This window comes from Mus pahari, chromosome 14 (genome assembly GCF_900095145.1).
Source record: "Mus pahari chromosome 14, PAHARI_EIJ_v1.1, whole genome shotgun sequence".
NCBI lineage: Eukaryota > Metazoa > Chordata > Mammalia > Rodentia > Muridae > Mus > Mus pahari.
Window position 1 is genome coordinate 19,127,445 of NC_034603.1, and position 19,057 is coordinate 19,146,501.

Below are 19,057 nucleotides of genomic sequence, written 5' to 3' on the forward strand. Positions count from 1 at the left end.
AGAGAGTCAGAGAGTGAGAAGGGGCAGAGAGAGTGAGAACAGGTTAATCAGCCCTTTGATAGCAAGCCTGGCCTACCTGGCTCTTGCCAGGTAACGGGTGGGGGGGGGGGGGGGAGCCTAGAAGGAATGCCAACAGAGGCTAAGCATTTAAGTACAGTTATTAACGTAGGTTTTAAAAAATATACGCCTACAAAGAAAGCTCACAAAAATATAATAAAAATACTTTTAAAATCTCTATGTAGGCTATACAATGCTAAGAAATAATGGGGAAAAGCAAACAGGTACATTTTAAGGTTTAAATCATGAGCGTGGGAGATACACCCTTACTGTAAATGAACATGGTCAAAACTAAAGTCCACCTAGGCACATCAGAGAAGAATGACTGAAAGCCAAAGGACATATGGAAAGTGCCAGTACAGTTCCATTGCCAGTAAGGGCAGAAAACTGTCTTGTCAAGGCAAACCACACAATCCAGAAGACAACGACATAACATGCCAAGTGTTAAAAGAACCAAATTGCCAAACTCAAAAGAGGAAGTCAACCAAAAAGAGAAAATATCCCCAAAGAGTCAACACGAAAGTAAATAACTGCCTACTAAATAAACAAATAAACAAAAGACCGCGCCTATGTCCACAGGAAACCACGAGTGTCCCTGACAGACAAAAGGAGCAAACGTGTGGAAATACAGAAATATAAGGAATAAGTAGTTTAGAAAAGTAAATTTTGGACAATAGATATAGATTGTGTTATACAATAATTACAATGCTTTGACATTTGTAGAGCTAAAATACATGACAAGCAACACAAAAGGGGAGATGGAAAGTAGTTCAACATGGAAAGGTGCAAGCACCATCAGGATTCCCTTTTTTTTGTTTTGAGACAGCATCTCAGGTATTCCAGCCAGCCTCAAGTTCACTATGCAGCTGACCATGACCCTAAACTTTAAATCCTCCCACCTTCATCTCCCGAGTGCTGGGGTTATAGGTGTGCGCAGAAAGCCAGGTTTATGCAGTGCTGGGATTGACCAGGACTTGGTGCGTGTGAGACAAGGACTCTACCCACTGAGCTTCATCCCAAGTCCTGTATGAGAACATTATTAGTTTGGATGATACAACGCTTGTTTCTAAATATTACACTTACCACTAAAAGTCTAAAGAGCTTACACAGGACAAATGTGGAAAAATAAGAACAACCCAAGAGAAGGGAAGAAAGATAAAAAGGGATTTAAAGTAGGTGAATGAACAGTAAGAACAGGACGGCAGAGATCAACCCCACACAGACTGTGGCTAATCTAAACAAACAGAGCCCAGCTACAGGCCATTAGCAAAGAAATAGGAAAACACGGACACTGAAATAGTAAAGATAAAAGAATAGAAAGGATTTAAAATTCAAAGAAAGATGGTGCTTATGTTAGCATCAGACAAATCCCACAGCATCAGAGAAAATGGACTTCTGTCAAAGGGGTAATTCTCCCGGCACGTGATAGGAACATCTCCACCTATGTGCACAGGTAGAATGAACATCCAAATGTTCAAAGCCAAAATCCAAGGAAGAGAAAGTGATGCATTTCTGCATTGCTGACACATCAAAGGAGAAATCACGACAGCCATTAGAAGTCTCCTGAGATGAATGGTGCTGTAAATACAGATGGAAACAAGCTCACAGGACAGCTAAAGTCTGCAAATATAGTAGATATATAGATATTGACTATTATTCTGAAGAGATTAGAAAAAGAGAAAACTAAATCCAACTAAGAAGGAAATGATACAGAAAACAAGGTACGAGGAGATTAAAAAGCAAGAATTTAAAAACCCGATATGCCTTTAGCAAGACAATGAAGCTTGAAAGAAGACCCCGTTATCTCTATCAGTTTTCAGCAGTGTTCACAGGAGGTTCCTACATGGATATTCTTTGTGTTTCTCTGGCTTACAGTGTATGGTATCTCATGTGTTAAAGCAGCATCAGGGCAGACTGCACGACTTGTAAGGTAATATAACGAGACAGTATGGCGAGAACAAGGGCTAGACTCACACTCCAAGGAGCTTGCTGTTTCAATAGACTGGCTGGGGAGTGCTCCCTGGTGCTCCCGGGTGCTCCCTGGCATCTTCCCACCATTGCCCCCCAATGCTAGGGTTATAGATGTGTGTTGTTATCCAGATTTACCCAAGAAGTAGGGATCTGAGGTCTTCATGTTTGTGCAGCAAGCATTTGCACGCTGAGCCCCTCATCCCCAAGTCTTAACCTTACATGATGGTTTGACTAGGAGTGCCCCTCCCCACAGACTCATGTGTCTGAATGCTTGGCCCATAGGGAGTGGCACTATTAGGAGGTGTGGCCTTGTCAGCGTAGATGTGGGTTCGCTGGAGGAAGTGCGTCACTGTGGGGGCGGGCTTTGAGGGTTCCGATGCTTAAGCTGTGCCCATGTGGCACCCAGTTAACTTCTGCTGCCTGTGGATCAAGATGTAGAACTCTGCTCCTGCAGCACAGTGTGTGCCTGCAGGCCACCAGGCCTCCCGCCATGAAGATAATGGACTAAACCTCTGAATCTGTAAGCCAGCCCCAAATTAAATGTTTTCCTTTAGGAGGACTGCTATGGTCACGGTGTCTCTTTGTAGCAATGAAACCCCAACTAAGAAACCTTATCAACTTTAAGTCCTAGTAGAATGAGCTACCAGGCGACAGGGCTCAGTTGGAGGAAGCATGCTCCTGGGAGTTCGTCTTTGAAAGAAGCATCTTGTTCCTGATCCCTTCTTGTTTTGTCTCTTAGCTTCCAGGCCACCATGAAAGCAGGGGCTTTCCTCCCCTACCTTCTATGGTGTTTCTGTCTTGCTGTAGGGCCAAAAGAAATGGAGTCAGCTCACCATGGACTACAGACTCTGAAACTGAGCCCGAATACGTCTTACTTCCTTCTGAATCATACCTCTCAGGTATCTTGTCACAGCAAGAAAATGTGACTCAGAAAAGAAACCCAGGAAATTTGGCAGAAAACAAAACTAGTGGGCTAAAGAGATGGTTCTGCATCCAGGGGACCTAAGTTTTGTTTCTAGTAGCCTTGATGGTGGTGGTGGTGACAGCTGTAGGGGTTGTGTGTGCTGGGGTGACTTACAACTGCTTCTTAACTCTAGCTTCAAGGGAATCTGTCGCCCTCTTTTGGTCTCTGGGAGCATCGCACACACATGCACAATCTGCCCCCGACCCCCAACACCACGTGCAATTAAAATAATGTAAAGCAAAGCCAGGCATGGTGGCACATATTACTACTGGAGGAAGAGACAGGGACAGGAGTTCAAGGCTAGCATCATCTACAGAGAAAGTGCCAGGTCAGCCATGCTACACAGATAAACCCTGTCTTGAAAAAAACAGACGATTACTACCACTACTAATCATCATCACCACAATAATAATAACAGCAGTGATAATAATACATACTTAATACCAAGCTAGAGGCGTTCTGGTATACTAGGAGGAAGAGTGGTGAGAAGCCACATTGGACTCCATTTCTTATTCTCATGTCTTAAGCTGGGTGGTAGGATATGAGTGGCGCGTCTTTACCACTGTTTGACCTCCTTGGGGCTGGGTACACAGCTTAGTGACAGGGTGCTTACCCAGCATGCGTGAGGCTCTGGGTTCAATTTCCAATACTGGAGAGTAGAGGAGGACTTTTTCAGGCAAAGGAACACATAATTTTAGCACATAAAACTTCAAAAAATTTATGTTGTTTTTATAGTCAGTGTACAATATTCAAAATGAATGTATTTTAAGGCTAAAAAAAGAAATGATAGTGCTTAAGTGAAAAAAATAAAATTGCGACATGGAAGACCAATGTATCAGCTCTAGAAAATTCCCCAGTAAATTTAAGAGAAAAAAAAATGCAACAAAGAGGGAGGATAAGAGGGTATAATACACAATTAAAAGGATAAATGGGGGTAGGGATGGTGGCTCAGTACGTAAGAGTGCTTGCTGCAGATGTGTGTGAACCCGAGTTCAGATCCCTAGCCCCATGTGGCCACAGCCACAGAGACTCCAGCACTGAGCAGGAGGGGGAGAGAGAGACAGGAAAATCACTGGGGCTTGCTGGCCACTTGCATAGCCTCAAGGCAATAAGACATCCTCCGGCCTCTGCAGATGTGTGCACTTGCATACACACAAACTAAAATAAAAATAAAATTATAAATGAAACTCTGTGTGGTTATACACACATACATTCAAAGACTCAAAAAAATAAAAAATAAAAAAGAGAATGGGAAGCTAAAGAGTATGAGCCGCAGAGACCTAGCGGATGAATACAGGAAGCAGAGGGTACTAAAGTGCCCGGCAGCGATTGGAGATAGGAGGTCTGGCTGTCATTCTTTGGATTCTGATGTGGGAAACACAGCATCTTTGGGCTCAGTTGGGTCTGTGCTAATTCCAACCTTCCATCCAAGAGCCGCACCAGTGCAAATTCATTGTCTTCACTGGGTAAGACAGCTGCAGAGGGCACCCATCATTCTTGTTTTGCAGGACATTAGGGGTTAAACGTGTCAGCAAGCGTAAAGGTCTAGCCCACACCGCCCCGTGTGTCAACTTCATTGTCAGCTCTCTCCGTCAGCTCATGGCCCAGAGGATGGAAAATGTAAAGCTCAAAGCCATCTAGCATGATGTTTTTCTTTCTGTGAGTAAAAATAACTGTCTAAGAATGGGTGCTGGCAAGGAGTTGGGCACAGAGAAACCCTTATTTGCTGCTGCTCGGAGTGTAAGGCATAGCGCTATGGAAATCAGTAAGGATCTCTCAAAAAAATTAAATATAGAATTACCATATGACACCACTATCTCACACCTGAACAGATCCCCCAGCCCTCTGCATCCCACCACAGCCCACCCGTGTTTAATGGTGCTTAACTTGCAATAGTAAGAAAATGGAACCGGCTGAGACGTCCATCAATAGGTAATGATAATGAAAATGAGGGAAATACACACAGTGAATGTTATGAAACCATGCAAGTTTCAGTAAAATGGAAGGTGTACTGGGATGGCCTAATGCTGCTTGTATTCTAATGCTAGTCTGGGCGCCCCCGAGAGTAGTTGCCCTAAAGACAGTAAGATACTGAGTGGCCCTACCTGCAGTTAATTGTGGTTGGTAAATAAAGTTGCCAACCGCTGGGCAGAAGAGACATAGGTGGAGGTTTAGGTTTCCTGGGCATGGACAACAAAGAAGAGGGTGCAGGAAAGGAATGAGGAGAAGTCGCCATGGGTTAGCTAAGCCATCAAAACATGGCTGTGTGGGCTGGTCAATTGGAGTTAAGAGCAGCCCAAATGGAACAGAGTAAATAGTAAGTAATACCTCGGGGTCCTTGATAGAAAAGTAGATTCTAATAGCATGGAGGGCAGGCAGCTGCCTAGCTATTGTGCTGTTTAGGGCTTATCGTAAGTATAAAGGTGGTGTGTGTGCCTTCCATATGGGAACTCAATAACGAAAGGTGGGGTAGAAGCTCCGAGCTCAGGATATTAAATACTTTTTACTATAGGAGGGAGAGGGAAAGTATTATATTAGTGGAGGTAACTCAGACTCAGAATAATAGAGCAGTGGTGGTACAAACCTTAAATTCCAGCACTTAGGAGGAGGTAGAGGCAGGCCAATCTCTGAGTTCGAGGCCAGCCTGGTCTACAGAGTTCCAGGACAGCCTGGGCTGCACAGAGAAACCCTGTCTGGAAAAATCAACTAATCAACCAAACAAAGTTACATGTTCTCGCCCATTACGTCCCAGTTTGTCATGTTTCTGTGTGTTGTATGTGAGTGCGGGTGTAGGCTATGAATAAGCAAGAAGGGAGACCACAAGAGGGCGAAAGAATGGCTGAGAAGAAGAGGGCAAGAGGACATATGCAATATAAATGTGGAAGGGAGATTGCGGGGGAAGTGGGTATGGGGGGATCAGACAGATGGAGGAGAAGAACATGGGAATCAACAAAACAAGTCTGGTTTGAAAATACTGTAATGAAACCTAGTGCAGTGTGCACTAATTAAAACCAACGGTCTCTGCTAAGCCAAGAGCAAGAGGCACAGCACTGAGAAAAGGCTAATCTGAAAGATCTGAGCAGCCCTTGACCGAAATGCCTGGGGACAGTGCTGCACTTGCATGACATGTCTTCAGGATGGGACCCAAGATTAAATATGAACCTCCCCCTTATGATTGTGTATATCTTATACACAAACCAAAGGTAATTATATAGGAGTTTCAGTGTCTGAATTTGGGTTGTCACCTGAAGTCAGGTGTGGTGGTTTATCAGTATTTAAAACATTGGAGATTTTTGGGCTGGTAAGATAGCTCAGTGAGTTATGGCATTTGGTTGTCAAAGATCCAATCTACAGACTATTCTATAGGGATGAGTTAAAGATTTTCCTTATTTCCCTGTACTGGGGATTGAACGTAGGATACCATGCAAGCTCTAACACTGAGCTATATCAGTGGTAAGTTAAATACTTTAGTAAACAACTGAAATTTTGAGTTATTGTTAAATGTCATCAAACATTGAGTCCTAGACATTTGAGGTAGGTAGATATTAACTATAAAATAGAAATCTTTGCCTATTTTACTAGATTACAGTGAAAAAGATAGCAAGAGGTCTTAACAGACACTTTACAGGTCAAGTACGGTGGCATATCCCCATCTTTGAGTCAGAAGCCCCAGGGGACACCACAGGACAAGCAACATTCTCCCCATTCCAGGCGGCAAGTCTCACTAGCAGGCGCACGCTGCTCTAAGTGTGAGTAGTGTAGCAAAGAATATGACAATCCTGGCCCTTCCGGCACCTGTAGCAAGCACCGAGCCTGGCACAGGAGGACAGTTAAACCGCGGGTGACTATATACCTCCATGTGGCTAACACACAAGGATGGGGAGGACATGGATGTTTGCTTCACTAGAAAGGAAGGAACTTCAGCAAGGGCCGAACTGTCTCCGTGCAGAACACCAGAGAGGCCCCTCAATGGAGACGTGCAGGCAGCTCCTGCATGCTGGATTTAAAATAGGCCACTCCAACACAGGAGTGCGGCAAGCAGACTGCTAATTTTTTTTTGGGAGGGGGGCAGATAATTTTTAAGATTTGTTTATTTTATGTATGGGAGTACATAGTCATTCCTTCAAACACACCAAAGAGAGCATCAGATCCCATTACAGATGGTTGTAAGCCACCATGTCCTTGCTGGGAAATGAACTCAGGCCCTCTGGGAGTGCACTCAGTGCTCTTAACTGCAAAGCCATCTCTCCAGGACCTAGACTGCTAATATTTAAAAATTCATTTTTATTTATGTATATGAACATGTGTGCAGTGTGCCTGTGGAAGCCAAATGAGGATACGGGATCCCCTGGAGATGGAGTTACAGACAATTGTGAGCTGCCTGATGTGGGACCTAGGCACGGAAGCTGGGTCCTTTGGAAGAGGGCGAGCGCTCTTAACAGCGGAGCCACCTCTCCAGCCACGGACCACTCATTTATGTGAAACAAGGAGAGAAGGAAGGGCTCAGACATGGACAGACTTCCATACAGAATGCCAGTTTGGATATGCTTGCTGGGACAATGTGACCCAGGGATGCCACATTTGCTGAGACCTCGTGCAACTGCCCCCACCAACTGGGCTCCTGCCAATGTCTCCCACACGCATGGTGCTTACCCAGAACAAAGCCCTCAGGAGCCTCCTCTGACACACATTCTTCCACTTCCTCCGGGGGAAAGAACACATCTGGTCGGGATCCTAAGAGACCTGCTAGTGAATGAGGAAGAAAACCATGACCTTATCTGTTCATCCTCAAGATGAAAGTAAAGATTGTAAAGATAAGAACTGGTCCCCAGAATATTCTAGAAATGGGGATTAGAGAGGTAGCATAGCACGTTTGCAAGAGGTGGGACAAGATGGCTAGGGATCTGACACAGAGAGTGTGTTCCCACACCCCTTTCACTTGTGACACATCTCCAGACTTCAACAGAGCTCTGGGGACACCAAAAGGAAAGAAATATAATAAGAGTGAAGGCGGGATCATGAGGGAGCCCAATTCCAACCTAGTCTGTTTTTCAGGGACCCCAACAAGTCCCCCATGGGTGACACTGAGCCCCATGTTCTCCAGCTTAACTCAGGGACCCCAACAAGTCCCCCACAGGTGACGCTGAGCCCCAGCTTACCCAGTGAAACCAGGTTACTATAGTTCTCTAGCATCACATCCCGATACAAGGCCCTCTGGGTGGAGCTCAGCCGACCCCACTCCTCCTGGGTGAAGAGCACGGCCACGTCCTTGAAGGTCACCAAGTCCTGTAACACAGAACACTTCCTTACCAACCGGGGCATACCACAGAAAAGCTCAGAATGGCTGTCTCCACAGCTCTCTTGGATCATCTCACGGGTCTGCAGGAAGCTGGTGTTCAGGGACAAGCTACATGCCGTCAGCATCTCCTAGTGGCTGAGCCTTGTGCCGCAGACAAACTTTGTCTCCAACTTTGGCACCAACTGTAGAGAAGTAGTGAGACTGTGCACTTGTTCACTGGGCCCACATCTCCCACTCTCTCCACAGCCCTAATGTAGCTGGTGTTACATTTCATCACAGAATATATTTCCATGTTCTTGCTCATGGTGGTATAGATAAACAAAGGGCACTGGCAGAAGTATAAAAGCATACAGCACACAGTACTGTACAGTGACTAACACTTGATAATGACAGCAAACCACACTGATATACTTAATGTCCTCTTTTTAAAATCATAATTTTAGCATACACTCCAATACACTCAAGAAATCTTTCCTGTGGAAGACTATGTCACATTTCATCAGCAGCAACTTCATGAGTTTCACGTTTTCTGCATCCCTGGATTACACTAGGAAGGCAGGCTGAATGGCAGAGCCAGACCATCTAGGTTTTCAGAAATACCCTCTGTGTGTGCACATGAAGACCATACAGCTCCATGAAGCACTTCTCAGAATGGACAGAGTCCTGCTATGGCACATGTCCACTGTTTCAGTAAGTCGTGTGTGTGTATGTGTGTGTTGCATGAGACTGAACCCACAGCTTTATACATGCCCCACAATTATTCTACCACAAAGAAATGCCCCTAACCTGTAGAAGTAGTGTTATATTATATATTCCTCTTAGAGCAAAGTTACACGAAGAAATCAATAAATATGTGGTGTCTAGGAAAGCCCATGTTCACAGTTCAAATTCCTTCTTTTAGATCCCACATCAGTTCCTGCCTTTACCATTTTGGACCACCATCTTACTGGCTAACAGAAGTAGAAAGGTTTTCATTTCATACTAACCTAGAATCTTGCCCAGATATGCCACTTGCATGCCTTACAGAAAACTGTAAAGCTCACTAGGAGGAGATGTATGGTAGGAGGGAGCAACTGGGGTCAGGTCTTTGGGAGTGAATGGAAAGGGAACTTCTGGTTAGAGCAATGAATGAAGTCAAGGACACAACTGGGGGTACAGGGGGACAACACTGGACAGTGATGACTCACCTGGACCAGGGCAGGGAGCTGGCTGACAGCCATTCCTTTTCTCTGGTGAGCTGAGGAGCATTGAGCAGGGAGGAGGCAGGGGAGGAGCGTTACAACTGTGGGGTTCTCTGGCTAGAAGCATCTGCACATCTATGATGAGAGGGCGGGGTCAAAGTTCACAGGGATGCGCCTCACCATTCACATCCCGGCACCTTCCCTACGTACCCTCAAAGCCGTGAGTTCTTTGTTCAGTTTGCTCCCAGTGCCAACTCCCTCTGAAGGTAGCTGTTCTCGCCCAATCTGTAAAGTGACTTCTCCCCATGCCAGTTCTCCTTCCCATCTTTCCTTTAGTCAGCTCCTGCATGCCTTCCCGTTTTGTGTGGCTTTGGCTTTCCCCTGCAGAGGGCTCGCCCAGCCCAGTTCTCAAACTCTACCCATTCTCTGTCCCTTCCCCTACAGCTATGCTTTGGAGACTTAAGACACCCTTTCCTCCTGGGACAGCTCTATCCCAACTAGAGGGAAGGAGGAGGGAAAGAGGTGACTTTCTCTTGAAAGGGAAGGAAAGTTAAGCCGGCCAGAGCTTCACCTTGGAGGCCTTGAAGCCAATGTGTGGTGTGGCTTAAGGATTCTCCTTCTCTGGGTTGGTTTAAGTGAGCAGGAGTAAAAGGGAGTGTGTTTGCTCTCTCTCTCTCTCTCTCTCTCTCTCTCTCTCTCTCTCTCTCTCTCTCTCTCTCTCTCTGTGTGTGTGTGTGTGTGTAGGGGGGTATTTCGGGTGGGACAGTGTAGGTGGCAGGTGGCAGGGAGAAGAAACTATTCACATAAGTCACCCTCCGCAGTTTCGTCAAGTGCAGGGGCTGCACTAAAGGTGTCCCGTTCTCAAGTTCCTCAGAGAGAACTTGGAGCCACGCCGGGAATATACCCAGCAGCTGTATGCAACTGTATTTCTGAGTTTGCTGCAAAATGAGCTAGAGGTCCTGACTCACTCTTCTCCACGTGCAATCAGGTTCGGATCCCTTAGCTCAACTACAAGACAGTTCAGCTGGCTCTTTCTCTGTGTGGAATCAAATCTCAGTACATGCTCTGCAAAGTTAAGGATATGGGATCCACGCCATCTAAAACGGACCACAACCCACCCTTATTCTAGATACCCTCCGTTCTCAACTCCCAGACCTGACCTTCAGTCTCTGGACACTGCAGATCACCGTGGGGCTTCCCTTAGAAGCTTGTCCACTGCGGAGCATAGCCTCGACAGAGTAGTCAGAACACAATGAGCTGGAGCCTGCTGCTTGACGCGGAGCCGCGCCTGCGCGTTCGTCCAGGAGCCGGGAAGCCTAAATTCCCACAAATCTCTCTGCTGCAGCACTTAGATTTTTGGACTCCTTTTCCCAGAGGGAGCCCAAGAGCAAAAAGCGATAAAGTGCGCCTGCGCCGAGTCGCTTTGTGGCCGAAACTACAATTCCCAGAAGGCTCTCCGGTGCACTATTCAATCGCTGGGCAGACAAGTGCTCTAGTCTTGTGGAGACCCGCTGTGAAATAAGGCCCTGGATGCTGTTATCAAGGGAACTAGTCTCTAGGATCTGCAAACAAAGCCAGAGAACACCCAAGAACGTCGTAATATCGCCTAACGACAGAGAAAGGTCTTGAAAGACAGCCAGGATCAAGCTCTCTACAAGTGCTACAACCTCCGTTGGAGCTGAACTGGGGAGGCATGGTAGACCTTGAGTGCAGTGAGGGTTTGGGTAGCAGGATTACAGGGGAAAAGGACAACGGCCCTGGAAGTCTCTGCAGAGTAAACAAGTGTCTCTGGGAGCACGGGATAGTATCTAGAGAAGTTTGGATTTACCTCTGATTGTATTTTGTTGCGCCTGTGAGTATTGAGTGATGTACCAGAATCTCTCCCTGAAGATGTCTAGTTGTCTTTGGATATGTAGTAAGTATTCATGGAGGAACTTTCTTGTTGGTAAACAAGTGAAACAAATTCAATTTAAAAGATATGATTTGAGATTGACACTTCTGGGATTGCTGGCCACCTTTTAGGATACAATGTCAGTGACTCTGTCCTGGGCTTTAAAAATGCCATTCAGGCAGTGTGTGGCATACCATCTCTCCATTATATACCTCTTGTGAGTCTGGGATGATCGTTTTGTCCACGGTGTAAGATTGCCTTTGTATTATTCAAATGGTGATTTCTGTACCAGCAGAGATCTGAGTACAGGCTAGACTTTGGAATTGTTAAGCATCACCTGTCTTAGTTGCTTTGTAAAATCCTCTAACACCTTCTGATTGGTTTAATCAAGAGTTGAACAGCCTATAGCAAAGCAGGATATGGTAGGTGGGACTTCCAGGCAGGGTTAGGAACCCTGGGAGAGAGTCTGAGGAGTGAGAGTCCTCAATGAGACACAGGAGAGATTCTTCAGTCAGACTCGGGGGAGGGAAGGTTCTCCATCCAGACAAGGAGGAAGACAGACATGGAAAACTGAGGCGAGGTAACCAGCTATGTGGCAGAGATTAGATGAATATAAATGGGTTAGTTTAAGTTATAAGAGCTAGTTGGGAACAAGTACCCTAAGGACTAAATCCTTCATAATTAATAAAAGATCTCCATGGCAGTGTTGGGAAGTTTATGGGTTATAGTTAATCCAATTGGCTATGCTCTAAGACATTTGCTTTGAGAGCCCAGGGATTCTCCTAGGAGCTGTGAGTTCTGGGTGGCATGCTAGTAAATTTAGATGTCAGTTTTCAGATGTATTGACAATTAAATAGCATTTAGCACTAGCTGTGTTAGGCATTTTCCTAAGCACTTTATTATCTAAACCAACCAAGAGCACTACGGTTTACACCATTAAGAAATGAGGAAACAGTCCCTGATTATGGAACACCTTGAGCAAGGCCCAGGGAATGTGAAGCATCCACACTGTGTGCCTAGACTAGCTAGGAGGAGACACGTCTTCCAAAATTTTTGATGAAAGTAGTGAAACTTCCATTTATCTGATTCATTTCTGCTGGGGCTAGTGGAAGTCATTAGGGAATTAATATCATATGGGTAACCTTCTGCGTGTGTGTGTGTGTGTGTGTGTGTGTGTGTGTGTGTGTGTGTGTGTGCTCACAGGCACCTGCTGTGTATATCACATACGGAGACATGCACATCCTTTAAACAGTACTGGCATGTAGCTCACTTGGTAGAGTGCTTACATGAATATGATTTTGATACCTAGAACTGCAACTCAGGAAGTAGAGATGGGCAACACATTGAGTTTAATAGCAGTCTGGATGAGACCGTCTTAAAGATGAAAACAACTGAAAACACAGTAGTGACACCTTTCTCCTCAAATGGCTCTAGCAAGGATTCCCTTAGGAGCTTTCCTTACTGTTCCCAGCGTTCACCAGGCCACACCCATTTCCCTCCTGCACTTTCTTTCATTAGGATCCAGGCTAAGAAAGAAAAGGGTTGGGAGACACCAAAACTATTTTCCTGTCTGTTACCTCTATGAGCTATGGATACGCAAATTGAAGTTTATATGGGACCAATCTGACTTCTTCAAGACTGGCTGCTACTTAGTTTCTAGCGCTGTGCTGCAGAGCCTATCAATAAGACCTTTGCATTGGGGCAAAACACCTTCCATTAGCTTCATTTCCTGTTACTTTAGCTGCTCTCAAATAACTAAACCCCCAGAAATTCCTAGATATATTGTTTTTTTGGGGGGGTGGGTGGAGGTTGCCATTTTTCATTGATCCTGCTGCTCTGCTATCAGCTGGCTCACTCCCTTGGGCACCCTGAAGTGGGGGCTACTTTTCAGGAGGAACCAGGGGTTCTCCATCCTATGTACTGTGAATAGAAATGTTTGTAGTTAAGTTATTGTTCTAGTCAAGTATTGTGGGCAGAGATGAACTCATGCCAACTAGTGTAAATATAGGCAAGGGCCCTACCTCAACTGTATCCAAAGGAGTCAACTTCCAGGGCTGTTGGTGTTCAGCATTACCTTGGATGGTCTCAAGGAAGAGCCACTGTAGGATGAATTTAGGCTTTTCAGAAGTAGCATGTGTTAGGGTCCAAGAATCGCTGAAGAAGACCCCAGACTCAAATAATATGCCAGGGCAAACAAAGCGAAATGACCAGCATTAAGGGGTCAACCAAAATGCTGATGACTTGGGAGGCTCGCAGGCCCCTTTTATGCAGAGGTAGGGGAATTTTCCAGAAGGAGTAGGTAATCTCTAATATGATTGCTAGGGGGCAAAGCAGTGACCATAGATAGCACCATTTTGATTGGTTGCTATGTTAGTTTCTTTATATATGGTGATATCTTGAAGGATTTTGGAAACCAGCTCAGTTCTGGCCTTGTTATCTCCTCCAGCTAAGTATCTCTGGACCTCATTCAGCTCCGGATTTCTCCTCCCTAAGTCAGGGTGACACTTGAGTCAAGGCCATTGTCAGTGCTCATTGAGAAGCCCATTATGCCTCCTGGGGAACTGACATTTTTTTTTTTTTTATTCCCAAGTTTTTAAACCTTTCAGGTGGATCAGTCTCTGATGGACTGAACTCCTCACTCTGCAGAGCCTCTTCACTGTTACACAAAGGTGCCTTTAGTAAGCCAATTTCCCCATACCAAAACATCTTATCTCATCTAGGAGTTTTCTGAGGGAACCGTTATGTAAGCAATTCTCAGACACAGTACTTTCTGGTTTGCCAGGTATGTCTTGGGACTAGGTTATGCCAAGCTTTAGTGATTTGTTCAGGAAGAGCAACTCCATAAATTTCAGGTAACAGTCACTATTTACAAAGGTTATTTCAAAGTCTACAAAGGCTACCTGGTCCTACCACTCCAGAATTAATGCCAGATACAGGTATGCTAAAATTCTGTGACACAGTCTGCCTTCCTTTTTCTCCTTTCTTCAGGTAAAAAGTATTTTTTATTTGCCAGAGTAATTGCTGCCTCAGAGGCTTGCTGCCTCCATCTGCTAATCTATGCCGAGTCCTTGAGGTTTCTAGCTGTCATATAATCTTACTCAGGGCCTAGAGTGTTTTCAGCCTGAGACTTACTGCTGAATAAGCTCAGCCTTTCTAGTTCTTTCTGGTCTCTGGCTTGCTGATTCAACTTAGCTGTTCTGGCTCAAACGCCTCTCCAAGCTGACTGATTCAATTTGGCTTCTCTCAGCTTCTCCTGAATTGCTATACTTGGCAATCTGCCCTAATCTATTGGGTCCTTCTCCTTTTCTGGCTTGTTCTGTCTTCACTGGTGTCTAGCTTGTTCTCCTCTGCAACTTTCTCTGTATATCTCTTCCGGTAAATTGCCTTCTGTCCTTTTCCCCTCCCTGCATTGCCCCTTAAGTAGCTTCTAAGTAGGGTCTCTTTCCCCTCTCTTCTCATGAGAGTTGGGCACATTTGATTCTGTCAAATGTTTCTCTGATTGATCTCTTTGCCTCTGAATTAGATATCACTTTTAAACATGGCTGCTTCCTTCTACAAACTAACTTTACCTTCATTGTTTGGGATTAAAGGTGTACTAAGGGCTTGAGCCACACACACCATGACCAGAAACAGCTCTTTTCAGTAAATAACACAATCTTGGCATTCACAGTGTGATCAAATATTCTGCAACAAGTTCAAGAACCAGATGTGGGCCCTCTTAGCAGCCAGATGTTGGCGGCTGTGGCACAAGAGCCATAAAGGAACAGGTAAGACCTTCCCTCCTGCCCCAGCTTATGGCCACCTTAGGATGCTGCCACAGGAGTTGTCAAAATGGTGGCATTTAGCCGGGTGTGGTAGTGCATGCCTTTAATCCCAGCACTCGGGAGGCAGAGGCAGGCGAATTTCTGAGTTCGAGGCCAGCCTGGTCTACAAAGTGAGTTTCAGGACAGCCAGGGCTATACAGAGAAACCCTGTCTCGAAAAAACCAATTTAAAAAAAAAAAAAAAAAGGTGGCATTTGTGGAAACAGTGATGCCTCAGCCTGCCGCTGTCCTTGGTGCTGATCCATTATTTCCTGACTCAGCCTGCTGCCTTCTACAACTGCAGCCATCCACTCTGGCAGCATCTCCTCTCCAACCTCCCTGAGCAGCACCACAGAAATGGTGCCTCAGTCAAAGTCACCTGTGGCTGGAAAGGGCTTCCTAACCCATGGTCCTGATGCAGGGAAAGGGGGATAAAAATAAGCCACCAATCCCTGAGCAGGGAGGGAAAACCTACCAATCCCTGAGCTCCCCACAAAACAAACAAACAAACAAACAAACAAACAACCCCACTGCTGGGTCTGGAATGGCTGCACAAGGAGAGCTGTGATACAGTTCCTTTCCCTGTAGCATCACCGGGCCTCTGATTCCCACAATCCCCATGTGTACTGATGACTACTGTTGGTGTGATGATCTACTGTCTCTGCTACCTTCAATCTTTCTTTCTGGGAATTATACATTTCCCATTACTCAGAGCTAATCACACCACAACAAATGAAACAGATGTAGTTCTCTGGAAAGGAATGGTGGATGAGGAACAGGCCTTCTGCTTAGCCTTTACAGCCATGGGAAAGGATCTAGACAACATAACCACAAAGGCCACAAAAGCCTACATGGTCCTTTGTAGAAATAGTTCATTGCCAGACTTGGCTCTGAATTTGGAATTATGAGGAGATGTGTGTACCCTCTGGTCCAATGACTGCTGTATTAATTAGCCAGGGTGAACTTGGAGACATCAAGGATAGAGGGTTAGAGCAGTCTCAAAAAGAAAAGGAAGGGCTAGGAAATGAAGGGATATATAAAATACAAGCAAATGGTAGATGGGTTTAACTTATATGAGATAAAGGGCTTGTATATGATCTAGAAACAAATAGTATTGGAAAGAGAGTCTATGAGGCCATGGAAATGCTAAGAAAGGAAACACAGATTAGAGAACTAAAAGATGACGTGTAAGTATATAAAAAGTTAATACTTAATTTTTCTAATTATTTGAAGAATAGAATATGAGAATGCCTAAAGAGATATTAGAGCTAGCTGTTTTACTTGCATAAACTTTAAAATTTGGTAAGAAATCATCTTAACCCTAGTAGTATATCACCTCTCTGTTCTTACATGAATGTAGTTAATGAAAGATAACCTTTTTGTTTGATTCTCTAGAATCTAGTTCTTCAAGGGTCTCCCTCTATCAAATCTGATCCATATAACTCTGGAAGGTGTAAATATCTTAATCACCTTTTCCAAAAACACAAAGACAAAACCTTTTCTCCAAATCAGCATATCCTCCAGCCAGTAACCAGGAAAACCTGTAGCTTGCCCTCTGTCCCAGAGGAACAATAAAACAACCACAATACTCAAAATCACACTTATTTTAGCCTATTTAGGCCTTTCTAATTTGTCATGTCAGGATATTAACCCAAAATTCCCATATAGCCCAAATTAGACAGAATATAAGTCACCTACAGACTTTATTATACCATCTTTAAGACAATTGATTTACACTTCTATTTTCCTTTCCTTTCCCTTTTCCTTTCCTTACCTTTCCTCTTTCCTTTTCTTTCCTTTTTTCCTTTCCTTTTCTTTCTATACCTACTTATAAGAGGCAGCTTGTCAAACCAGGATTTAAACCCAAAATTCCAGGGGTGCCTACATTAGACAGAATATGAGTCTCCTGTAAGACTTATTAGAGCAATATATCTTTACACCATCTTTAAAGCAATTAATTTAAACTTCCACTAATATCTGCCTATAGGAAGCAGATAGTTCTTAATTGTTAAGTTCTCTGCCTAGAACAGCCATCCTGTTATACCATCTATCTGTTGTGATCTCTACCAGGAGCCACAGACATTTATTTAATTGATACCTATTATAATATCTGTTAATGCTCTCTATCTGGAGCCACAGACTTCTACCAATTAATACCTGTTCATAGCAGACAATTATCACTGCTCTCTCTACTTGGAGTCAGTGACTAATATTCTCTATCTAGTTCTGAACGTTTATCTCAGGTTAGTTGAATTCAAATCAATACATTGGGTACCATTTTGTTGAGGCAAATCTCTCCATCCCAAATATGCCCCAGCAATGAAAACATGACTACATGCTGTGTGCCTAGATTGGGCAGATCTACGGATACACTACCTTCTTCCACATCTATGAGACCCCTTAGAACTTGGGGTTTCTCCAGGCCATGTGCTTCTGCTCCACTTTTCTTCTTCCTCCTCCTGTGTTCTCTCCCTCTTCCATTTCCTCCTTCTCCCCCACCTTCCACTCCACCTTCCCTTTGATCTGTCCAATCATCAGCTCTCCTTTATTTTACAAATTAAGGTGGGAAGCAGGTTTACAGGACATCACCAGAGTGCCGACTCATTCCTTATTCACAACCTGCTTACAGACCAAAACAGAATTAACAACAAATTAACATAATTAGCCCCAGGGTGATCCACAACAGGGATGAGCCTCTCAAGACACTGATAGCTTCCTAGAAGCTCTTCTCATTGTTATAGGAAAGGCACCTGTAGCAATTAGATTTCCATATACATTTCCATGTACCAAAACCTATTACCTGTCTTATGGTTGCCTTGAAAGACCCATCACCTAAGCAGTTCTCATCATTCAAGTCATACTCAGCCATACGAGACTTCTTGGTTTTCCAGTCCCATCTGGAGACCAAGTTATGCAGAGGTTCTAAGAATCCTTCAAAGAATGACCCCATAAAATTTCAGATAACAATCACTGACAAAAGGCTACTTCAAAGCTTAGGTGCCACTACTCCAGATTCAGTGGTACTGCTAAAATTCTGCCTCAATCACTGTCCCACAAAACATGTTGTGTTATGTTTACAATTATGAAATCCAACTCAACAAAATAGAAAATTCAAATCACTCTGGACTCCTCTTGTTCAAATAGTCATATTTAACCAATGGACAATTTTCTGGGTTCTGTGTCATTATCATTTTGGTATCATTTCTCCCCTCATAACACTGCCAAATTCATAGATGCTGAAAAATTTAAAAATATATAAACTTAATTTTAGTTTTCTGATTATAGCTTATAGAGGGCAAAAGGTAAGCCCTGAAGTAAGACTGGAAAAGCAAAGCTTCTTTTTCCAAAGGGAGAAGATATTTGCTGTTTTCCTGAAATGCTGAAATGTAGTTTGCGACCTGGTAATCTTTTGCTAACTATAGAGGGAAGCTCCACGTATATTCACCAATATTGTTTGTTTTTCCTAGACTTCTCCTCCCCCAAAACTTGAGTATTGTTCTAGGCTATGAAATTCATTGTTATGAATGATGTCTTATCTCTTCTTGGACTAAACCGTCCCTGCCTTCCAAAAAACCTGCAGGGATTTTCCCACAATATTTATCTCTTAGGATTCAGTCAATATGTGCTTAATAAACCTAATATTATCATGATATATAAACTATTCCTGTGGTGGTTCTGAGTAGGTTTAGAATTGCAAATGTTTTATTAATTTGTGAATTCCTATGTCTATTAGTGCCTTAGGGTTTTTATTGCTGTGAGAAAATACCATGACCAAAGCAACTTGTGGAGGAAAAGGTTTATTTGGCTTACATGTCTATATCACTTTTCATCACCAAAGAAAGTCAGGACAGGAACTAAACAAGGCAGGAACTTAGAGGCAGGAGCTGATGCC

The 19,057-nt window shown here is 44.1% G+C and overlaps 1 protein-coding gene across 3 annotated transcripts in view; it reads right to left on the reverse strand.

Annotated features, from left to right (window-relative positions):
* Znf454 (zinc finger protein 454) overlaps positions 1–10,753 on the reverse strand; it is a 14,124-nt gene extending 3,371 nt beyond the window's left edge. Inside the window, exons 1-4 of one of the 3 annotated variants that reach the window (XM_021213011.2) lie at positions 10,633–10,753; positions 9,479–9,607; positions 8,152–8,278; positions 7,646–7,735 (exon numbers count right to left, since the gene is read on the reverse strand). In XM_021213011.2, the coding sequence (XP_021068670.1) occupies positions 7,646–7,735; positions 8,152–8,278; positions 9,479–9,511 (250 nt within the window). In that variant the 5' untranslated portion in view covers positions 9,512–9,607; positions 10,633–10,753. Of the gene's footprint in view, positions 1–7,645; positions 7,739–8,151; positions 8,279–9,478; positions 9,909–10,632 lie in introns of those variants that run through there. The other 2 variants (XM_029546202.1, XM_029546203.1) reach the window with 2 other exon arrangements.
* Between the last annotated feature and the right edge of the window lie 8,304 nt (positions 10,754–19,057).